General features: G+C 44.4%; 1 protein-coding gene across 5 annotated transcripts in view; it reads right to left on the bottom strand.

Annotated features, from left to right (window-relative positions):
- add2 (adducin 2 (beta)) overlaps positions 1-22,870 on the bottom strand; it is a 133,831-nt gene that overhangs the window by 54,663 nt on the left and 56,298 nt on the right. For all 5 annotated transcript variants that reach the window (XM_073060209.1, XM_073060228.1, XM_073060246.1 and 2 more), the window contains 2 exons: positions 2,674-2,892; positions 1,776-1,911 (listed from right to left, as the gene is read on the bottom strand). In XM_073060209.1, the coding sequence (XP_072916310.1) occupies positions 1,776-1,911; positions 2,674-2,868 (331 nt within the window). In that variant the 5' untranslated portion in view covers positions 2,869-2,892. The remainder of the gene's footprint in view (positions 1-1,775; positions 1,912-2,673; positions 2,893-22,870) is intronic.

Genomic DNA, 22,870 nt, shown 5'->3' with positions numbered 1-22,870 from the left:
GGTTTATGAATGGGAAATTGCGTTTGACAAATTTGATAGAGTTATCTGAGCTTGCAGCTTGAATGTCAATTGATAAGCTGCCATGTAAAATGTTAACGCCGAGACACGAGCACATATCAGAATTTCATAATGTAGGGGGAGGTGGGGAGCAGTAAAGACGGAGATGAGCAGGAGAAGTCTCAATGTTATATTAAAAGGAACAAAGATGCTAAAATAAAAGTTACACACACAAAATGCTGGTAGAACACAGCAGGCCAGGCAGCATCTATAGGGAGAAGCGCTGTCGACGTCTCGAGACGTCGACAGCGCTTCTCCCTATAGATGCTGCCTGGCCTGCTGTGTTCTACCAGCATTTTGTGTGTGTTGTTGTTTGAATTTCCAGCATCTGCAGATTTCCTCGTGTTTGCTAAAGTAAAAGTTGGTCCTTTTGTGCTTGAGAATCAATGTATTTATTTTATTTAGAGATACAGTGCTGAACAGGATCATCTGGACCACCTAGCAACCCACCAATTTAACCCCAGCCCATGGGGTTGCAACCTGGGGTCCACAGACCACTCGGTTAATGGCAGGGGTCCATGGCACAAAAAAGGTTGGGAACTCCTACCCTAGCCACATCATGGGACAATTTACAATGGCCAAATAGCCTACTAACTGGTATGCATTTGGACAGTGGGAGGAAACCGGAGCTCCCAGAAGAAATCCATGTGGTCTCGGGAAGAACGTACAAACTTTCTTACAGTGGACGCCGTAACTGAACTTCTGAACTCCAATGCACGGAGCCATAACAACGTTGTGCTAACTGCTACACTACTGTGATGCTTCCACAGCGATTAATAATGGGAAACAAATAAAATTTGGAGAGATTATTAGCATTATACTAGATCTGCCTTCACCCCAATAATAATCAATAAACAAGAGGATATCTGGAGGGAAGAAGTTTAAACATTCTCCATCTGTAGAGAAAATGTACCAGATAAGGTCATGGGTCTAAAGACTTATGACGTTTTGGAGTTCTTTCCCCAAGGGAGCGGTGGAGATGAAGTAATTAAATAGATACTCAGTGGCCACTTTATTAGGTACCGTAGTGGAGTGATTTTCTTCTGCTGTAGCCCATCCACTTCAAGGTTTGATGTGTTGTGTGTTCAGAGATGCTCGTCTGCACTCCATTGTTCTAACACACGGTTACTTGAGTTACTGTCACCTTCCTGTCAGCTTGAACCAGTCTGGCCATTCTCCTCTAACCTTCCTCATTAACAAGGTATCTTTTACCCCCCAGAACCATTCACTGTAAACTTTAGAGACAGTTGTGTGTGAAAATCCCTAGAGATCTGCAGTTTCTGAGATACTCAAACAACCCCATCTGGCACCAACTATCATTCCATGATCAAAATCACTTAAATCACATTTCTTCCCAATTCTGAAGTTTGCTATGAGCAACAACCGAACCACCTGACCATGCCTGCATGCTCTTATGCATTAAGTTGCAGCCACTTGACTGGCTGATGAGATATTTGTATTAACGAGTAGGTTACAGGTGTACCTAATAAAGTGGGCATGGAGTGTATTCGGGGTGGAGATTGATGGAGATCTGAACTGCAAGGGGCATGGGCAGGGAGGGGTATGTGGTACTGAAACCAGCAGTGGATCTCCGGCACTGTGGAGCTGGCGAGAGACTCCGTTTCTTATGTTCATCCAGTCTCAGAATGCTTGGTGCTCATGGATTGCATGTCAATTAAATATGAAGCACTGGCTGGACTTTCAGTGCACAACCGTACCTGGTGGTGAGGTGGGAATGGTTATTGGAGTGCTCGACATGAAGTCCACTATCTGCTGCAGAGCCCAGAGGTTGCCGGAGTCACTTCCTTTCTTCATCTGCTCTTGGATCAAGCATTCCAATTCATCTCGAAATGCCTGAGGAGAATGAGAGGACTTTGTTAATCTTACAGTGCAAAGGCCCGATCATTCCCGGGAGCATGGTTTATCGTAGCTATTAATTCGTGCGAAAGATCCTTTGCAATACATCTTACAATCCATCACGGGAGCTTCTTCAGTGAATGGAGTGAATTACACCACTTAACCAGCAAACCTGTGCCTCTTTGGAATGTGGGCATAAACCGGTGCCCCCCCAGGAAACCCACACAGTCTCCGAGTGAGCGTACAAGCACCTTACATGTAAGATTATTAAGGGATTGGACAAGATAGAGGCAGGAAATATGTTCCAGATGCTGGGAGAGTCCAGTACCAGAGGGCATGGTTTGAGAATAAGGGGTAGGTCATTTAGGACAGAGTTAGAGTTGTGGGGGTCTGGAATGCACTGCCTTGGAAGGCAGTGGAGGCCAATTCTCTGGATGCTTTCAAGAAGGAGCTAGATAGGTATCTTATGGATAGGGGAATCAAGGGATATGGGGACAAGGCAGGAACCGGGTATTGATAGTAGATGATCAGAACATGATCTCAAAATGGTGGTGCAGGCTCGAAGGGCTGAATGGTCTACTTCTGCACCTATTGCCTATTGTCTTACGGAGACTGACAGGAATTGAATCCGGGTCGCTGGCAGTGTAGTATTGCTACAGCAACCACTACACGACTGTGGTACCCCAACTGAGCCTTGTACATTCCTGCAACTGCCAAACCACGCTGATAGTTTCAGCCAGAGCCCGCCCTGTTACTCACCGGGCTCTGTAGGATCATGGTTACCCGCTGCTTCTGCTCCATCAGGTTGAAGTCCTGCCTCAGGGCGGGCGCCATGTTCCTGAGCCGAAGGTATTCCGGATCGTTCTCGGAGACCTGGTCGAAATAGCCCTCCTTTCGGGAGGAGGTTGGCGGTGGGGGCACGGACACCACCTCCTGGGTGGTCTCACTGCTCATCCTGTTCAGCTACTGACTGGCTTCCTGGGGGCAGGAGAACAAAAACAGAGAGTGGATTAGCTTTGAGAAGGCAGCCACTACCTGAAGATTAATTACAGTTGTCATGTGTCAAAGCACATAGACTTAAGGTGAGAAGGGAGAAGCTTAAAGAAAATATAGCCTCTCTACTTCCTGCGGAGATTCAGCACGACATCAAAGACTCTGACAAACTTCTAAAGATGTGTAGTGGAGAGTGCAGTGACTGGCTCCATCAAAGCCTGACATGGGAACACCAATGACTTTGAACAGAAAGTCCGACAAAAGGTAGTGGATTCGGCCCCGTATATCACGGGTAAACTCCTCCCAACCATCGAGCACATCTACATGAAACGCTGTCATAGGAAAGCAGCATCCATCATCAAAGACACTCACCACCCAGGCCATGCTGCCATCAGGTAGAAGGTACAGGAGCCTCAGGACTCGCACCACCAGGTTCAAAAACAGTTACTACCCCTCAACCATCAGGGTCTTGAACAAAAGAGATAACCACACTCATCTACTGAGATGTTCCCACAACTAGTGATCTCATTTCAAGATTTTTTATGCTCATGTTATTTATTACTACGTAGGCATATTTCCATTTGCAGCTTGTTGTCTTCTGTGCTCTTGCTTTTTCATTGATCCTGTTTACAGTTACTATTCTACAGAATTGCTGAGTTGGCCCACAGGAAATAGAATCTCAGGGTTGTTTGTGGTGACATATACGTAGTCTGATTTTACTTTGAACTGCATAGTTTTGATCTACACAGGGTGTGGTGGCTCCATGAAATGGGCTGCCGGGGAGGTGGTGGAAGGAGATATGACAGCAAAGTTGAAGAGACATTCAGGCATGTGGATTGGCAGGAATGGAGAGATGTAGACCCTGAGCAGGCAGATGGGATTAAATTGTCATCATGGGGCCTCTTCCTGTGCCCTATTGTTCTATTCCCAACACGTTTGTACTGGCAATACATAAACATAAGAGACTCTGCAGATGCTGCAAATCTTGAGCAACACACACAAAATGCTGGAGGAACTCAGCAAGTCAGGCAACATCTAGGGAATAGCATCCGTAGATCCTGCCTTTCTTGCTGAGTTTCTCTGGCATTCCGTGTCTGTCAGACCACAAGCTGTAGGGGCAGAATTAGACCATTTGGCCCATCAAGCCTGCTTCGCCATTCCGTCATGGGTGGCACGGTGGTGTAGTGGTTAACACGATACTTTACAGTGCCACCAGCGACATGGGTTCCTGCTGCTGCCTGTAAAGAGCTTGTACATTCTCCCTGTGACCTCACGGGTTTCCTCTGGGTGCTCCAGTTTCCTCCCACAGTCCAAAGATGTAACAGTCATTAAGTTAATTGGTCATTGTAAATTATCCCATGATTAGGCTAGGATTTTAAAAAATCTGGGGATTGCTGGGCAGGTGGCTCAAGGCCAGCAGGGCCAAATCCGAGCTGTATATCAATAAAATATATTAAAAAGTTCTCTCTCAATCCTACTGTCTTCTCCCTGTAACTTTTATCATCTTTACTGATCAAGAACCTATCAACTTCCACCTTAAATATACCCAATGACTTGATTTCTACAGCTGCCTGTGGCAATCAATTCCAAAGATTCATCACCTTCTAGGTATAGAAATTCCTTCCCATCACTCTTCCAAAAGAACATCCTTCTATTCTGAGGCTGCATCCTCTGGTCCTAGACTCCCCAATTACTGGAATCATCCTCCCCATATCCACTCTGTCTAAGCCTTTCAACTGTTGGTAGGTTTCAACAAGATCCTTTCCCCCCCCCCCCCCCCAAACCCCCACCAATTTTTCTAAAGCTGCCAATATGCAATAGAATGCTCAGGAAACCACTCCATTGGAACATAACCACCGTTAAAACAAGAAAACAATTAAACCAGCATTGACCTAAGAGCCAGATTTTGACAGGGACATATTTCTCCAGGCCAGTCTACCTTGTAGACTCCTTCCACAAACGTATGGGGGCTTGGCGCATAAAATGTTGGAGGAACTGAACTAGCCAGGTGGCATCTATGGAGGGGGGAATAAACACTTGATGTTTCAGGTCGAGATCCTTCAGCAGAACTGGAAAGGAAGGGGGGCAGAAGCCAGAACAAGAAGGTGGGGAGGGGAGGGGTAGAAGTACAAGCTAGAAGGTGATAGGTGAATGGGAAAGATAGATGGAAGGGGGAAAGGGGAAGTTAGAAGCTTGGAAGTGATAGATGGAAGAGGTAAAGGGCTGATGAAGAAGGAATTTGACAGGACAGGACAGTGGCCAACAGGAGAAAAACAAGGAGGAGGGGTACCTGAGAAAGATGGCGGGCTGGTGAGAAGAGGAGGTGGTAAGAGGGTAACGAAACAGGGCAATGGAAATAGAGAGAATGAACAAGAAACACCATTTCAATTTGACTTTCCATTCCCATTCTGACATGTCTGTCCACGGCCTCCTCTGCTGTCATGATGAGGCCGAACTCAAACTGGAGGAGCAACACCTCATATTCCATCTGGGCAGCTTCTAAGCTGATGGCATGAACATCGTTTCCTCCAACTTCTGGTAATTTATGCCCTTCCCAGCTGGACTGTTTATTCCCCTCCACAGATGCTGCCTGATCTGCTGAGATCCTCCAGTATTTTGTGTGCGTTGCTCAAGATTTCCAGCATCTGCAGGATCTCTTGTGTATGTGGGAGCCTGAGTCTTAACTGGCAGAATTGTCCCACGGCTTGATATATCTGAAGCCAGAGAAAAATTAATAATAAAGAAATTAAGGAGGCAAAGAAACAAATATTTGGCATCTGTTCTCACAGTGGAAGACTTCGAAAGTGTACCAAAAATAGTAGGAATAAGGGGGCGTAAAGGGGTGTATGTGGGTGGAGAGGATTTATCGCCAGAGAAAAAACAACTTAAGAGATGAATTATACTTGGGCAGAGAGTGGATGCTTTGCCTGTGATCTTCCAAAATCCTCTCGATTCTGGAAATGTTCCAATGGACTGGAAAACCAGCATTGTAACCAGAGAGCGAGGGTGAGAGAGAAGGCAAGCCAATTAGTTTAACATCTGTTATTGTAAATTGCTAGAATCCATTATTAATAAGGTCACACAGAAATTGCATTCGTGTGGAAATTGTAGACCGCAATATTGTGTGCACAGCACTGCTGAATCCTCCCTCTCCGTTCCTCTACATGCTCTCTCTCCACCCCCCTCCCCCATTTCAGGTTCCAAAACAGAAAGAGAGATGGCGGAGAGAGGGGGAGTATACTGTGAGTCAATAGGCCAGGTCAGGGGTCAACATCCATTGGTGGGCAACTAGAAATAAGTGAGCAGTAGGGTGGGGGGGGGGGGGTTAAGGCAGGGTGGGACCTCCTCCTAGGAGGGGAAATGGCCAAATATTGGCTCTGTGCTTCCCCCAGCCCAGGAGTGGGTGCAGCACCCACTCCTGATGCCACTCAGCCAAGTGGCACCACCACCTCCTCAAGGGCAAAAGGTCTGGTCTTGCCAGTAATTAGACCCTGAGCAATGTTTAAAAAGTAAACAAGAAATCTTAAAGACTCCTGCGTGGGTAATTTCTCAGGGGAATGATGTCCTTTGCAAAAGGAAGGTTGACTGTAAGCAGCAGGGTGCAGTTCGTAGAGCCGCTGCCTCACACTTCCAGCGACCCGGGTTCAACCCTGACCTCCGGCGCTGCCTATGTGGCGTCTGCACGTTCCCGCTGTGACTGTGAGAGGCTCCGGTTTGCTCCCACATCCCACAGACATGCGAGTTGGTAGGTAACTGGCTGCTTCATATTGCCCTTAGTTACATAGGTGAGTGGTCGAGGAGGCCATTGGGAATATGGGAAAACCACCACAGACAGTGTTTTTGGTAAAGTGTGCTGTTCCCATGGTGCTTGATTGGGGAGTTTGGGATTTAGATGAAGGGGTGATCATATACAGTATTTCCAAACTGAATCTGTGTAGGTTTCATGAACCTGCCTGATGTTGGCATGAAACTGGTAGGCCAAAGTGCCTGTTTCCCTGCTGTATAATCTATGATTCTGTGTTAAAGACCATAAGAAGCTGAAATAAACCAGTCAGCCTATCAAATTTAAGCTGCCATTCATTTGTGGATGACTCACCTGCCTTGTCCCTGCAACCCATAACTCTTACCACCCATCAAAAATTTATCAGCCTCTGCCTTAAAATGACTTGGCCTGCAGGGCCATCTGTAGCAACAAATTTCACAGATTCATCACAATCCATGAGGGATGGGATCTCACTGAAACCAACTAAATTTTACGACCTACAGATACATTTTCAAAGACACTTTAGAACTCATATTCTCAGTTATTTCTGCACAGTTTTTCTTGCTTTGCACATTGGCCGTTTGTTAGTCTTTTTCTGTTCATGTACAGATTTTCATCAATTCTAGTGTATTTCTCTTTTTCCCTGTAAATGCCTGCAAGAAATTGAATCTCAAGGTATATACAGTAACATGTAAGGACTTTGATAACAAGTTTACTTTCAACTTACTTTGAACGCAGGAGAATCTCATAGAAACTTACTGAATATTGATGTGAATGTGGAGAGGATGTTTCCAATAGTGGAAGAGTCTCGGACCAGAGTGCTCAGCCTCAGAATAGAAGGACGTCTCTTTAGAATAGAGATGAGGAATCTATGGTAGCGGATGCTATTACACTTGGGGCACTGGAGTTCTAAGTTCAATTTGGCGCTGTCTGTAAGGAGTTTGTACGCCCTCCCCATGATTGCATGGGTTTCCTTCGCATGCTCCGGTTTCCTCTCACAGTCCAAAGATGTATTGGTTAGTAGGTTGATTGGTCATTATAAATTGTCCTGAGATTAGGCTAGGATTAAAAATATATGGGTTGCTGGATGATGTGGCTCATTGGATTGGAAGGGCCTATTCTGTGCCGTATCACTAAACAAGGTGGTGAATCAGTGGAATTCATTGCTACGGAGTGCAAGTCATTGGGTACATAGGTTCCTGATTAGTAAGGATGCCAAAGGCTTCAGGGAGAAGGCAGGAGAATGGAGCTGAGAGGGAAAGTAAACCAGATATAATCCAGTAGTGGAGCAGACTCGATGGGCTGAATGGCCCAATTCTGTGCTGAGAGATACAATGGGATTGGCTCACTCTTAGTGAATGGACCTAATCCTAGCCTAATCATGGACCTGAGCACTGGGGTCCAACATGGGTGGAGGGAGCAGATTGAAACCCAAGGAACACAAGCAACTACAGATGCTGGAATCGAAGGAGAAACTCAGCAAGCCATCCAGCAGCTGTGTGGGGAAAGGAATTGTCGATGTTTCAGGTTGAAAACCTTCATCAGAGATGGAATATGCTGCAGGGGCCCAGGTCAAACCCACGATTAGCGAGTCCTGGCATCGATGGTCAAACACTGAAGCTGGCGAGCACGGAGGTAGAGGACCGAAGGTCGAGTCTGCAAGTCCAGGCCTGGGGTTGGAAGTTGGAAGCCTGAGCGTTCAGGGTCAGGGACTGGAGGCCTGGAGGTGTCCTGTCCTGGGGTTGAAAGCTTGTCGATGTATGCGAGGGGGTGAGTGGGTGGGTGAGAAAGGGACTTGTTTTGCTGTTGTTGCTATTGTTGCCTTTCTTGTTCTGATGGTCACTGTGGGCATGCTATGTTGGTGCCAGGGAGCGTGGTGATACTTGCGGGCTGCACACCACCACCCCCACCAGCACATCCCTGGGTTTGTTGGTCATTGACGCAAATGAAGCATTTCACTCCACATTTCGATGCTCATGCGGTAGATATGCCCGAGTCTAAATTTGAATCTGTTCCCAACTGTCACAACACCACAGAGAAGCAATTGAAGGTTTCCAAGGACTTGCCAATGTCTGCTTGATTTTTCCAGCCAATGGCAGCAGCCGAACACATATGATACATTTTCTTCAATTTACCAATTATTGAAAATAAAAGTTTCAAATTGAGTGGTGTAAAATGTTTTCCCTTTGGTGAAAGATCAGAGAGCACTCAGATCCAAATTAGACAAATGAGCTTGCTGCCCCATCTACAAAACATTGGCTCCCAGCAGGAAATGTTCATGAATTTTAGAAAATAATTAAAACATGGATAATATTTGATCCTTGCTCGGAGTGCGGGAGTGGGGCTGGAGAGCGGTGGGCTCCCAATCACAGTTATTAGCCTACAGCGGCAGGATCACACACTGATTATAGTTCATTACTACAGAGAGTCACGCAGTCCTCTTGATTATAACAATTACACTGTCACATGCTGGCAGCCTGCTTTGTGAAGCTCTGGGACTGAAGGACAGACATAATACTTTCCTACTAGAGTTTATAAAGTCATAGGGATACAGTAGGGAAACAGGCCATTCAGCCCACAAATTCTGTCCTCACTCTCATGCACCCATTTATACTAATCCCACCCGGATAGAGTAGACAGGGAGATGATGCTTTCTATATTGGGGGACTCCAGGACCAAAGACACAACATCAGAATAGGATGTTCCTTGAGGAGGAATTTCTTAGCCACAGGATGGTGAAACTGTGGAATTCATTGACACAAATGGCCAAGTCATTGGGTATGTTTAAAGTGGAGATGATAGGTTCTTGATTAGTCAGGGATTCGAAGGTTACAGGAACAAGAGAAAATCTGCAGATGCTGGAAATCCAAGTAACATACACAAAATGCTAGAGGAACTCAGCAGGCCAGGCAGCATCAATGAGAAGGCAGGTGATTGGGGTTGAGAGGGATAATAAACCAGCCATGATGGAAAGGTGGAGCAGAATCATTGGGCAAATGGCCTAATTCTGCTCCTATGTTTCATGATTATTCTCTCCACACCAGAACCACTCAAAAACTGTTACTTTCCCCAAGCTGTCAGGCTGATCAACACCTCCACCTATCAACCCACCGTACCACAATACATACACATCACCTAGTGTCACTTCATGTACATACAATTCGTCAAGTTACTTGCGTGTTGTTTTATGGAAGTGCTTTTATATTTATATATTGTAATTCTTTGTTTTTTTATTGTGTTCTTTATGTTTCTAGTGTGTTTTTATCCTGCATTAGATCATTTTGATCTCCTTTACACTTGTGTACTGAAGAATGACAATAACCAATCTTAAATCTTCCCATACATGCCTCTAGATTTGAAACATTAAATGTACACAGTCTATTTCCCAGAGCTGGGGAAACAAGAACAAGAAGGTTTAAGGTGAGAAGGGAGAAAGATTTAATAGAACTCAGGAGGCAGCTCTTCCACCCAGAAGATGGTCAGTATTTGGAGTGAACTGCCAGAGGAACTGGTTGAAGGAATTACATTACCAACATTTAAAAGGCAGCTACATGGATAGGGAAGGTTTAGAGGGATATGGGCCAAGCAGGGGCAAATGAGACCAGTTTAGTTGGTATTGTGACTGTGAACAAAGTCACTGAAGAGACACTGAAGCTGGTGATATCAAAGTCTTCATTCAGCAAAACAAGCAAGAATCATACTGGAGACACTCTTGGAAGAAGACAGCCCTAAACTCAAACTCATTTTTATACCCTTAAGATTAGTGACAACTCAATATGGTTTCAATTGTTACACTGACACTGTTTACTTCAATACTTAGGGTTGACAATGCTTCCTTTGAGTTGCATATAATTTTCAAACACTTAGATCTTCAGAGCAATACTCCAAACATCAGAGACTGAATGTTAATCACTGCTGTCTCTGACTGCATTCATGCATATGCAGACATCTTAGGTCAATGGGGTTTGCAATCAATGCCAGTCTGCAGTCTTGGAAAACTATTGTTCCGAGCTGTATTTTAAATTCAATCTACAATCCACATTCAGATCTGAACACTGGTTGCTTTTGAAATTAATATTTGCTATATTCCATAACTCCAGAATATGCTCTAACAGATGGGAATCTTGGTTGGCATGGGCCAGTTGGGCTGAAAGGTCCATACTCTATGACTCTGGATCTAGGCAAGTCTCCAGTGGCCAATTAATCCACCAACTTTAATACCCGGAACTTCACTAACACCTGTGGTTGCAGTGTTTGCTTTATCCAGAGCAGTTTGGACAGAGTGTTTGTTCATTAAGATTAGGTGGCTTGGTGGCATTGCAATTAGTGCAACACTTTGACAGCACCAGTGACCCAGTTTCAATACCCGCCGGCCTTCCTGTCAGCTGGAACCAGTCTGGCCATTCTCCTCTGACCTCTCTCATTAACAAGTTGTTTTCACCCACAGAACTGCCGCTCATTAGATGTTTTGTTTTTCACACCACTCTCTGTAAACTCAAGAGACTGTTGTGCATGAAAATCCCAGGAGATCAGCCACTTCTGAGATACTCAAATCACCCTGTCTGGCACCAACATCATTCCACAAACAGTCACTTAGGGGAATAAACTCTTCTCGGGCTTCCAGGAGGTACAGGTATCGATTATAATCGATGTTTCAATGACTGACTCTGCCATCTTCTTCTGGGATAATGCCTGGGCATGTCCTGTTGGTGGTACTTATACCCCTGTAGTCCATCCCACCTGATTGGTTAGTCCTCATCCAATCAGGTTTCCACTCTCCCACCTTGTTTACAATCAAATTCCAGTTCTTACTAAGAGACCTTCATCTTTGTTAAAATTATTTTCCTTTAGTTTAATTTCAATGGCTTCCTTTACCAGGTGGTCCCAAAAGCCACTGACACAGAACAGTAGTAGAACAGAAAGTCAATCCCATGGCCACTGCGAATGTTCTGCTGTTGCCGATTTCTCCAGGTAACCTGAACAGTTACACTTCCTGTGCTCCTTCATGTGCGTTTCCACCATGTGTCCCATATGACCGATACATGCTGCTCCGGAGAAGTTGTTTCCAATAATGGGGGAGTCCAGGATCAGAGGGCACAGCTCCATAATACAAGGATGTCTACTCAGAACAGAGCTAAGGAGGAATTTCTTTATCCAGAGAGTGGTGAATCCATGGAATTCATTACCAGAGATAGCTATGGAGGCCAAGTCAGTGAGTACTTATAAAGCAGAGGTTGATAGGTCCTTGATTAGTACAGGTGGCAAAGGAAAAAGCAGGAAAATTGGGTTGAGAGGGAAAATAAGACAGCCATGATGGAATTGTGGAACGGACTCAACAGGTTCGGCCTAATTCTGCTCTTATGTCACGGCAATAAACTCAACTTCATCTTTGCTGTCTACTATGCAAACATACTCCTAATATATTGAGTCTTAAAGTCAGGCAACAGAGCTCTCATTCACTTTTTTCTAGAGTTGTTAGGTCAGCAGTTACTGCCCATCTTTAATTGTCTTTGAGAAAGCTGTGAGGAGATGACTTCATCAATCATTGCGACTCCTCAAGTGAAAGCAGTTACAGAGGAAGGTACAGCAATCAGTCCAAGGACTGCAAAAAATGGTAAATATAATTATTTTCAACCATTCAGTTTTTGAACCAAGCTGCACAACCTTCATCATTAACAAGCACAGAAAACCATGACCACTTAGGTCACTTTGCAATGAAGCGGACCTTTTATTTTGTTCTAGATGTGTTCTATATAGAGTTCAGAAGTCAGGAGGTTATACTGCAACTTTATAGAACTCTGGTTAGGCCACATCTAGAGTAATGCACTCAGTTCTGCTCGCCCTACTATAGGAAGGATGTCGAGGCTTTGGAGAGGGTGCAAAAGAGGTTTACCAGGATGCTGCCTGGTTTAGAGGGCATGCGCTATCACGAGAGGCTGGACAAACTTGGGTTGTTTTCTCTGGAGCATCGAAGGCTGAGGGGAGATCTAACAGAGGTTTATAAGGTTATGAGAGATAGAGGCATAGAGAGAGTAGACAGGGTTGAAATGTCTAAAACCAGAGGGCATGCACTGCAGGTGAAAAGGGGAAGTGAGGGGTAAGTTTTTTACTCAGACAGTGGTGAATGTCTGGAATGCACTGCTTGGTATGGTGGTAGAGGCAAATCCATTAGAGGCTTTAAAGAGATGTTTAGATAGGCACATGGATGTAAGGAAGATGGAGGGATATGGACATTGTGTACGTAGGAGGGATTAGTGTCTGGGTGTTTTCTGATTTAGTTTTTAGCTTGTTGGCACAACTCTGTGGGCCGAATGGCCTATTCCTGGGCTGTACTCTTCTGTTTGTAAAATAATTGTATAAATTATGCTTATGGTTTTCTTGTGAATGCTGCCAGTGATGCAGTTGCAAGTGAGTTTTTCATTGCAGCTCTGCATACGTGTACTTGTGCATACGGCAATACACTTCTGACTTTATATTTTAAGTCAGGATGGTACGAGAACCAGACTGAAAGTTGGTATTCTGCTGTGGTTGTGACCTTTGTGTTCTGTGTCTGTTTGAGGCCCACTTGTAACTTCCATTTGCCTCAATGACCACCACGAACCACACCTCCCCCCCCACCCCCCCCACCCCCCCCCCCCCCCCCCCGCACCGTCTCTGTTAGTTGCTAACGTTTTTTTGGGCAACTGTATGTTGTTGGGTGGCGAGGTGGACATATGTCTCTTCCAAAGGTGATGTAACGTGCTCCTTCCCTCCACTGGCCTGCAGGTCACTTTGTCTAGGTGTAGCACCTGCTTAACTCCCCGATCGGAGTCATATGAAGTCATGGGAGCAGGTGGTGGATGGTCATGTGCAGCTGGTGCTATCATAAGTCCTGGTTATGTGACCACTGACACCAGGCAGACAATCTCTGAGGAGTATTGATAATGGCTGGGGTCACCCGTCTTGTAAAGTCACTGCCCAGAAGAAGGCAATGGCAAACCACTTCTGTAGAAAAATTTGCCAAGTACCATCATGGTCATGAAAAGACCATGATCACCCATGTCATATGACATGGCACTTAACGAGGACAATGACTGATTATTCTAATGTAGTCAATATTTATGTTTTAACAGGTATTCTTATATGTTAAGTATAATGTTACACATGGATAGGAAAAACTATTTCAAAGCTCTGAATGGGATACTTTATTTATGATATATTTAACATTCTTTCAAATCAGCAACAAAAAAGTGTTTAATATTGTTACTTTGGGTATTTAGTGAGATCCTTGCCAGTCACGCAAACTAGTGAGGTTTTGAATATCAGGTTGCAACTTGGTTAAAGATAATTGAAGTTCACAACTTTTCACAGCATCAAGACAGTTAAAGAGATGCAGTGAAGAGCTTGACAGAAACCACATTCAACTAGACAAGAGGTGGGAAATCCAATTAAAAACAACTTTGCTTTCTCCCAGAGCAGTGAACACACATTTTGACTATCACTAGTTTTGCAGCAACGTTGCTTGTCGGATTAGAATTTTGCTTGAGCTATTACATCACTCTGCGGCTTAATAAGACATTCTTGCAATGTGGTGTCAACATCATTCACATTCACCCAAAATTAAATATTTAATTAAAACAGTAAACTTATTATGGGCCATTCAGAAATTCCTGTGGACCCTATGGAATCCAATATGGCCTCCTTTGAAAACAGCTGTTCAAACTGATGGACCCCTTCACCAACCCCTCCCCCTTGCTCCACCTACTCAACGTTGAATGTTTCCAGGGTGGAGTTTCTACACACTCTCTGTGGCGGTGTGGGTTTCTGTGGTGGAGTGGCAGCCACCCAATCTTCAAAGACAAGGCTCCTCCCAATTAGTGTTGGGGAACTGCCAAAAAGAGTCAATGGGCATGGTGAGAAAGAAATATATGCAGGGCTACAGGGGAAAATGGAAACAAGGGACACAAAGGTAAGTAGAAGAAAGTGCACAAAGATAATTATGCTGTGTCAATTTTCTGGAGTTCTGCAGGCACCAATGCATTAAACAGCCAAGGCCTTCTCTCTCTGAAAGCCAGGAAAAGAGGTGACCATTCCACGTTTCTATTTCAGATTTTCAGCACCTAGATGCTTTATGTACCCCTACACACAAGCTTTTGGTGTCAGGGTGGAGATACATCTCTATCAAAGGAGGTGTAAGCTGCTCCTGCAGGCCACCTTTGGGTAAGGTGTAGCACCTGCTTAGCCCCCTGCTCAGGTGAGGCCATGGGGGCAGGTGATGGATGGTTGTTTGAGCAGCCGATGCAGATCACAAGTCCTGGTTATGCAACCACCGACACCAGGCAGACAATCTCTGAAGTGTATTGATAATGGCTGGGGTTCACCCGTCTTGTAAAGATACTGCCCAGAAGAAGGCAATGGCAAATCACTGCTGTAGAAAAATTTTCCAAGAACAATCATGATCATAGCCCATGATCACCCATGTCATACAACACGGCACATACTGATGATTATGAGACACAAGCTTATTGATCACCTTCTGGGATGACTTTACAACTTATATTCAGAGACATTTCTCTCACAACCTATTCCTTATAACCTATGAGTCCTCACACGTGAACGCTGATTACAGAAGCTCACTTCTAAAGATTAAAGACTTTAAATATTAACTTTATTTTTGATATATACATCAGAACATACAGTGAAATGTGTTATGTGTGTCAAATCAAGTCAGCGATGATTATGCTGAACAGTTCACAAGTGCCACCGTGCTTCTGGTGCCAACTTACCATGCCAACAAGCTACCAGCTCTAACCATATGTTTTTGAATGAGGGAGGAGACCCACGCAGTCACTGTAGTACATTCAAACTCCTTACAGACAACAGCAGGAATAAAACCCAAATCTTACAGCTGGTGCTGTAAAATGATTCACTAACCACTACACCACCCATGGCAAACTGAGCACTGCGGAAGAACAAAAGGATCAAGGAATACAGGTCCATAATTCATTGAAAGTGACAGGTAGATAAGGTCGTAAAGAAAGCTTTTGGCACATTGGTCATAAATCAAAGTACTGAGTACAGGAGATGAGATGTTATGTTGAAGTTGTATAAGATATTGGTGAGGACCAATTTGGAGAATTGTGCGCAGTTTTAGACAGCTGCCTACAGAAAAGATGTAAATAAGGTTGAAAGAGTCCAGAGAAAATCTTGTTGCCAGGTCTGGAGGACCTGAGTTATAAGAAAAGAAAAGATTGAATAGGTTAGGACTTCATTCTTTAGAAAGTAGAAGATTGAGGGGAGATTTGATAGAGTTATATACAAGATTATGAGGGGTATAGAGAGGGTAAATACAAGCAGGCTTTTTCCACTGACATTGGGTGGGACTACAACCAGAGTTCATGGGTTAAAGGTGAAAGGAGAAAAGTTTAAGGAGAACGAGGGGAAACTACTTCACTTAAATGTTTGTGAGAGTGTAGAACGAGATGCCAGCAGAAGTGGAACTTGCAAGCTTGATTTCAACAGTTAAGTGAAGTTTTGATAGGTACATGGATGGTAGGGGTATGCAAGGCTATAGTCTCAGTGCAGGTCAATGGGAGTAGGCAGTTTAAATGGTTTGGGATGGACTAGATGGGCCAAAGGCCTGTTTCTGTGCTGTACTTCTCTATGACTCTACTTCCTCTGTACTTAATTATACACACCAATAACTTCCTACAATAGATGCTAAATCAACGTGTCTCCTTCCTCTAGGGACTGGGTGCAACAGTTTCACTTGGGTTTAGTTCATCGGGGGTTGGGCTGGGCCAAGGTTAGAACAAATAGCAAGGGAGCAAAGTAGCAGAAATGGCGGGGGAAATCAAATTATGCGGCAAACTGTTGCAATCTCTGATTTACTACACAACTTTCAGAATGAATGCAGTAAGTATTTGGCAGGGTGATACAAAACAGACACTGACATGGATGAATTGGGCCACTCGGGGTTAACGGGAGCCAACGTGGAACTAAGAACCGCTGTCCTTTAGCACTGCGTCACTTTGCAAAATAAAAGACAAATCAAAACCCTAATCCTATTGGATTCCTCCATTAACTCCTTGAATGCTCTGGAACTATCTTCATCCATAGTTCAAAAGCAGACCAGATTCATACTGAAGAGATCACACGACGTCTGGCCAAAAATTTTATTCCCATTCCCATTCTGACGTGTTGGTCCACGGCCTCTTCTTGTACCAAGGTGAGGTCACCCTCAGAGTTGGGGAGAAACACCTTATATATTCCACCTGGGTACTCTCTGACCTGATGGCATGAATATCAATTTCTCCTTCTGATAGACAAATTCCCCCCCCCCCCCCACTTCATCTATTCCCCATTCTGACCATTTAATTATTCTCACCTGACTATCACTTCCCTCTGGGTAGTCTCCTCCTTCCCTTTCTCCTATGGTCCACTCTCCTCTCCTATCAGATTCCTTCTTCTCCAGCCCCTGACCTTTCCCAACCACCTGGCTTCACCTATCAACTTCCAGTTAGCCTCCTTACCCCGCCCCCCCCCCCCCAGCATATTTTGGTGCCTTATCCCTTCCTTCTCAGCCCTGAAGAAGGGTCTCGGCACAAAACCTTTTCCATAGATACTGGCTGACCTGCTGAGTTCCTCTGGCATTTTGTGTGTGTTACTTTGGATTTCCAGCATCTGTTGACTTACTCATTTTTTTGATGCACTACATACAAGCTGATTTTTTGTTGACTACATCACGGACTGAGGAAGAATCAAAACTCAGAAATAAATCATCACCCATGAGTGTCAAGTTAACAGTGCTGACTGCTCGTGGTGCTTTGATGGTCCATATTGAAGCGTGAAGGCTGAAGCCCCAAGTGTGGGCGTTCAAGAGTCCACTGCAGGCCGCAGACTGATGTTTGTGTGGGGGCTGAGTGGGAGGGAAGTAGAAATGGAACTTTGTTTGCTATGTTGCTTTGTCGCCTGGTTAAGTTGTGCTGTTGTGCTCTGCCGAGCATTGCAGGCATTGAAGTTCCTGAAATGACGTCAAATCAGCTGACTGAGAAGTATATAAAGGCCAAGCATTCAGAGGACACACCCAAAGCAACGGCACACTGACAATGTCTCCTCACATGGTGATGAGACTTCTGCAGGTTATTTGCCGGCGTCAGAGAATAACTCAACCCGATCATTGTGGGCATGCTACGTTGGCACCAGAGTGCATGTGGAGACACTCGCAAGCTGCCCCCAGCAGCGTGTTGGGTGTTAATGCAAATTTCACTGCATGTCTTGACGTCCATGTGATAGCTAAACCCAAATCTGAAATCTGAATCTAGCAGATCATCGCGGTACCAGCAGAGCAATGGAGGACCTCAGCAGGTCAGGCAGCATCTTTAGAGGGTAAATGGACCACTCTCAACCCAAAACAGTTTCTGTTCACTTCCCTGCCCGGCCTGCTGAGTCCTTCCAGTGGTTCGTTTGTTGTTCCAGATTCCAGCACCTGCAGTCTCCCGATGCCTTCTGATTTTTGCTGTAGTTCGGATCACGTTGTGTAGAAATAGGCTATATTTGCGCCAGTTTTTAAATCACACTTAAAAGAGCACTTTGCACCCATTTCCTGTTGACAGGGCTACAGGGGTAAGGTCTATCAAGGTCCGCCCAAACACGGGTTTCATTTCCCTGTCACAGAGATAGTGTGGTATTGTCATCAACATCTGTGGCTTGTTCAGTTAATGAGGAGGATCAATAGATCCTTGTAAATAACCCACAAATAAACAAGCCAGACATCATGCTGAAAGCAGCAATCTTTGACCTGATGCATCTCTTTGACAGAAGCATCTCTTCTGTCCACTTTTAACCCTGAAGGTAAACTTAAAGGTTGAGTTGGTAGTAAGGGATCGCCTTGGGATATCTCTGCACAATTTTAATACTGCATCAGTGACTTCAGTCCTTGACGCGTTAGATAGCAGCTCTGAAGCCAAGCTACTAATTGAGCTTTCAATAACTGTGGCTGACGTGGGCATATCAGCAACATTTAAAAGACATCAAGATACGTGTATGGGTCGGACGATATGGGGCTAAACACGGCAGACGGTATGGGCAAGACAGCAGATTCAGCACGGACCATTTGGCCCAAGAGGCCTGTTTCCATTTTGTAACTCTTTATGGCCAAATCTTAGGTGACATCATTATCCCAGTCCCATCTACGGGTTCTTATTACAAAAGTAAGTGCCTCATAGATCCGGCAAGCCAGGTTCGATCCTGATCTCTGGCGCCGTCAGCGTGAAGTTTGCATGTTCTCCCTGTGACCAAGTGGGCTCCTTTCAGATGCTCCAATTTCCACCTAAGCCCACAAGTCACGTAGGTCTATAGGCTAATTAGCCTCTAGTGCAAGGGCTCCCAACCTCGGGTCCATGGACCCCTCGGTTAATGATGGGGCTAGTGGTGGGCTCTGAGGCATAAAAAAAGGGTTCTGCTCGAGTATGTAGGTGAGGGATAAAATCTGAGGGGGGGCAGTTGATAAGAATGGGGTGGAGAATAAAAACTGTGATTAATGGAGGAAGAATGCAAAAGGGTGACTGAATGGGCCAACATGGACTGAATGGGCCAAAGGGCCTGTGTCTCCCTACAGGTCTCATTAAAAATTGTGATTATGGTTACATTTAGAGAAAACATTTCTGTCAAGATGATGGCAAATAATTTTGTCTGTCTTCCGAACTCCAAGGAGATATTAGACTTGTAAATAGAGAACACCACAGCACAATACAGGCCCTTCAGTCCATGATACTATGCTGACCTATCAACTTACTGCAAGATCAATCTAACCCTTCCCTCCCGCATAGCCTTCCATTTTTCTTTCATCCAAGATTCTCTTTAAAGTATCTGCCTCTACCACCACCCCCGGCAATGCATTCCACCCACCACAGTCCAGACGCATTGGTTGCTAGGTTAACTGGTCATTGCAAATTGTTTCATGATTAGGCTAGGGTTTCTGGGTAGCACAGCTTGAGGGGCCAGAAGGAAATTCTTGTGCTCTATCTCAATAAAGAAATGAAATAAAAATAAAAGTTGAAAATAGCTAAGAAACAGAGAGGATTATGTGGTAACCTAGGCAGTAAGGGTAATCCTAGGCAGTTTCTAGAGTAGGTTAGGTGGTCGGTACAACATTGTGGGCTGAAGGGCCTGTAACCTGCTATAGATTTCTATGTTCTATATTCAAAAACCAAACAATCATGCCCTCTCTTATTAGCCATTTCCACCCATTTGCACTCTATCCATAGCTTTTATCATTTCAAGTCAAGTCACTTTTTATTGTAATTTTGACCATAACTGCTGGTACAGTACACAGTAAAAATGAGACAACGTTTTTCAGGACCATGGTGCTACATGAAACAGTACAAAAACTACACAGAACTACGTAAAACAACACAGAAACTACACTAGACTACAGACCTACCCAGGACTGCATAAAGTGCACAAAACAGTGCAGGCATTACAATAAATAATAAACAAGCCCATAGGCACAGTAGAGGGTTGAGACGTGACTCTATCAAGTCACCTCTCAACCTCTTTTATTCCAAAGAGCCCTAGCTGAGTCAAACTATCCTCATATGACATATACTTTAACCCTGCTAATAAGATGAAAGAACCTTTCCTCTTAATCTTTGTCATCCTACTGTCAAATTAGGTTTATTGTCATTTAACTACATACATGTATACTGTCAAATGAGACAATGTTTCTCTGGACCAGGGTGTAAAGCGCAGTAGTACATATAACATCCAATAACTTGGGAAAGTAAGAATTAAATCTGCAAATCCGCAGCACAGTGGGATTGCACAAGGACACAGGAGGGAATAGGTCACTATGCCTTCAGCCCATCCCACCATTCAGTGTGGCAAATCAATTCCACTTCTGTGCCAGTTTCCCAAAACCTTCAGTCCCTCAATCTTCCGAGTATTTGTGGATCTTCAAGATAAACCGAATGATTTGGCCTCCATCAACCTTGGAGCTTTGTCTGTGTGTGCATATGACCATAAACGCGACTTTGAGAATTCCAGACACTCGCTGCCTCCCGTCAGAAGAAATTTCTGCGCTCAGTTTTAAATGACCAGCCCCTTATTTTGCAGCTTTGTCCCCTTATCACTGACACTCGTTACAGCACAACACAGAACAGGTTCTTTGGTCCCTGATGTTGTGCCAAACTAATTAAATAGTAATTACATGCCATGAGATGACTGAACTTCCTCACAGGTCTCATCACTTATTAAGCACAAGTAGTTTCAAAGTTTCAAAGTACATTTATTATCAAAGGATGTATAATTTATACAACTTTGTGATTTGTTTGGTTACAAAGCAAGAAACCCAAAAGAACCCAATTACAAAATAAAGTCTAACACCCGGCGTGCAGAGACAGGGAAAAAAAACACAAATTATGCAAAGAGTAGAAGTGAGCAACAGTATTCCAAACCAAAAAGTTCCGAACCCTGGAGCAGCCCGGAGTAGGCCCAAAGCCTTGGTATCAGTTCATTATATTAGTGAGAATGGAGTATTCAGCTATTAAGTGTTATACTGTTTACTTTTTAAACTTGTGTTGTTAATGTGCCTTCTGGAATATATTTTATCATTTGTTAATTTATTTGTGGTAATATTAGGTATGCCTTGTGTGTGAGTTTTACATACTGTGCTGTGCACCATGGGATGGAGGAACATTGTTTCGTTTGGTGGTGTACATGTATATTGTTGAACGACAATAAACTTGAACTACTCTAACTCCTACCGCCAACACAATGTCCATTATTGCTCCATTCCCTACACAGTCATTTGCCAATCTAAGAGTCTTCTTTGCCTCCCTAGCATCTTTCAGGGGGAGATGGAACAAGATTTAAAGATGAGAAAATCATGAACAAGTTTTTGGGTTTTGTAATAATGGGAGAGCCTTGAGAACTTAGATAGTTCTGAGCCTGGCAGCAAAAGGAGGAGGGTTGGACATGGGGCTAGCAACCCCAGCCTATTAAAGCCCAGAGAAGGCTCTGAAGACCCTCTCCTTGGGATAGAAAGAATCTTTGCCTAGAAGGTGGACTACACCTGGGGAAGGCTTGAAGGACTATCCTGGGACAGAGGACTCTGGCAAGCTACAGTCGGCAACCTATGTCCCAGTGGAGGTGATGGGTTAAGTAAGGGGTTTGAGAACTTTGAATTAACCCGGCCCCACTCACTGCACGGACCTGGCATCTCTGCACGTGCTGCGAACACACATTTAATCTCCTCACAGTTTTAATCCAATAAATTGCAGAGGAAACCAGGCCAGAGCCCTGGAACACACGAAAGCAAAACACGCATCATGTTATTGATTACGCATCACAGCTCAGGCCAGATGCGACATTCCAAAGCAGTTATTAATGTCTGATTTCACGTAGGATTTTCAATGTTATTCTTTTCAATTAACTAAATGGAAGGAAAGCGGTGCTTTTCAGTTCTTAACCCATTAATATGTTCTGTGGTTTTAATAAGATAAGGCGAGTGTTATGGATGCAGGATTAATTCCACTGCTGCGCCACCTGTCAATCAAGGAGATGAGGGGAGAATAAAAGTTCAAAGTTCAAAGTAAATTTATTATCAAAGTATGTATATGTCACCATATACTATCCTGACTCAATTTCTTGTACGCAATCACAATAGAATACAGACAGACAGACATACTTTATTGATCCCGAGGGAAATTGGGTTTCGTTACAGTCGCACCAATGAAGAATAGTGTAGAAATATAGCAATATAAAACCATAAATAATTAAACAATAATAAGTAAATTATGCCAAGTGGAAATAAGTCCAGGACCAGCCTATTGGCTCAGGGTGTCTGACACTCCGAAGGAGGAGTTGTAAAGTTTGATGGCCACAGGCAGGAACGACTTCCTATGATGCTCAGTGTTGCATCTCGGTGGAATGAGTCTCTGGCTGAATGTACTCCTGTGCCTAACCAGTACATTATGGAGTGGATGGGAGTCATTGTCCAAGATGGCATGCAACTTGGACAGCTTCCTCTTTTCAAACACCACCGTCAGAGAGTCCAGTTCCACCCCCACTACATCACTGGCCTTACAAATGAGTTTGTTGATTCTGTTGGTGTCTGCTACCCTCAGCCTGCTGCCCCAGCACACAACAGCAAACATGATAGCACTGGCCAGCACAGACTTGTAGAACATCCTCAGCATCGTCTGGCAGATGTTAAAGGAC

Source organism: Hemitrygon akajei, chromosome 1, assembly GCF_048418815.1.
Source record: "Hemitrygon akajei chromosome 1, sHemAka1.3, whole genome shotgun sequence".
NCBI classification, from domain to species: domain Eukaryota; kingdom Metazoa; phylum Chordata; class Chondrichthyes; order Myliobatiformes; family Dasyatidae; genus Hemitrygon; species Hemitrygon akajei.
Note: the sequence above shows the minus strand (reverse complement) of the source record. Positions and strands in the feature narration are given on the sequence as shown.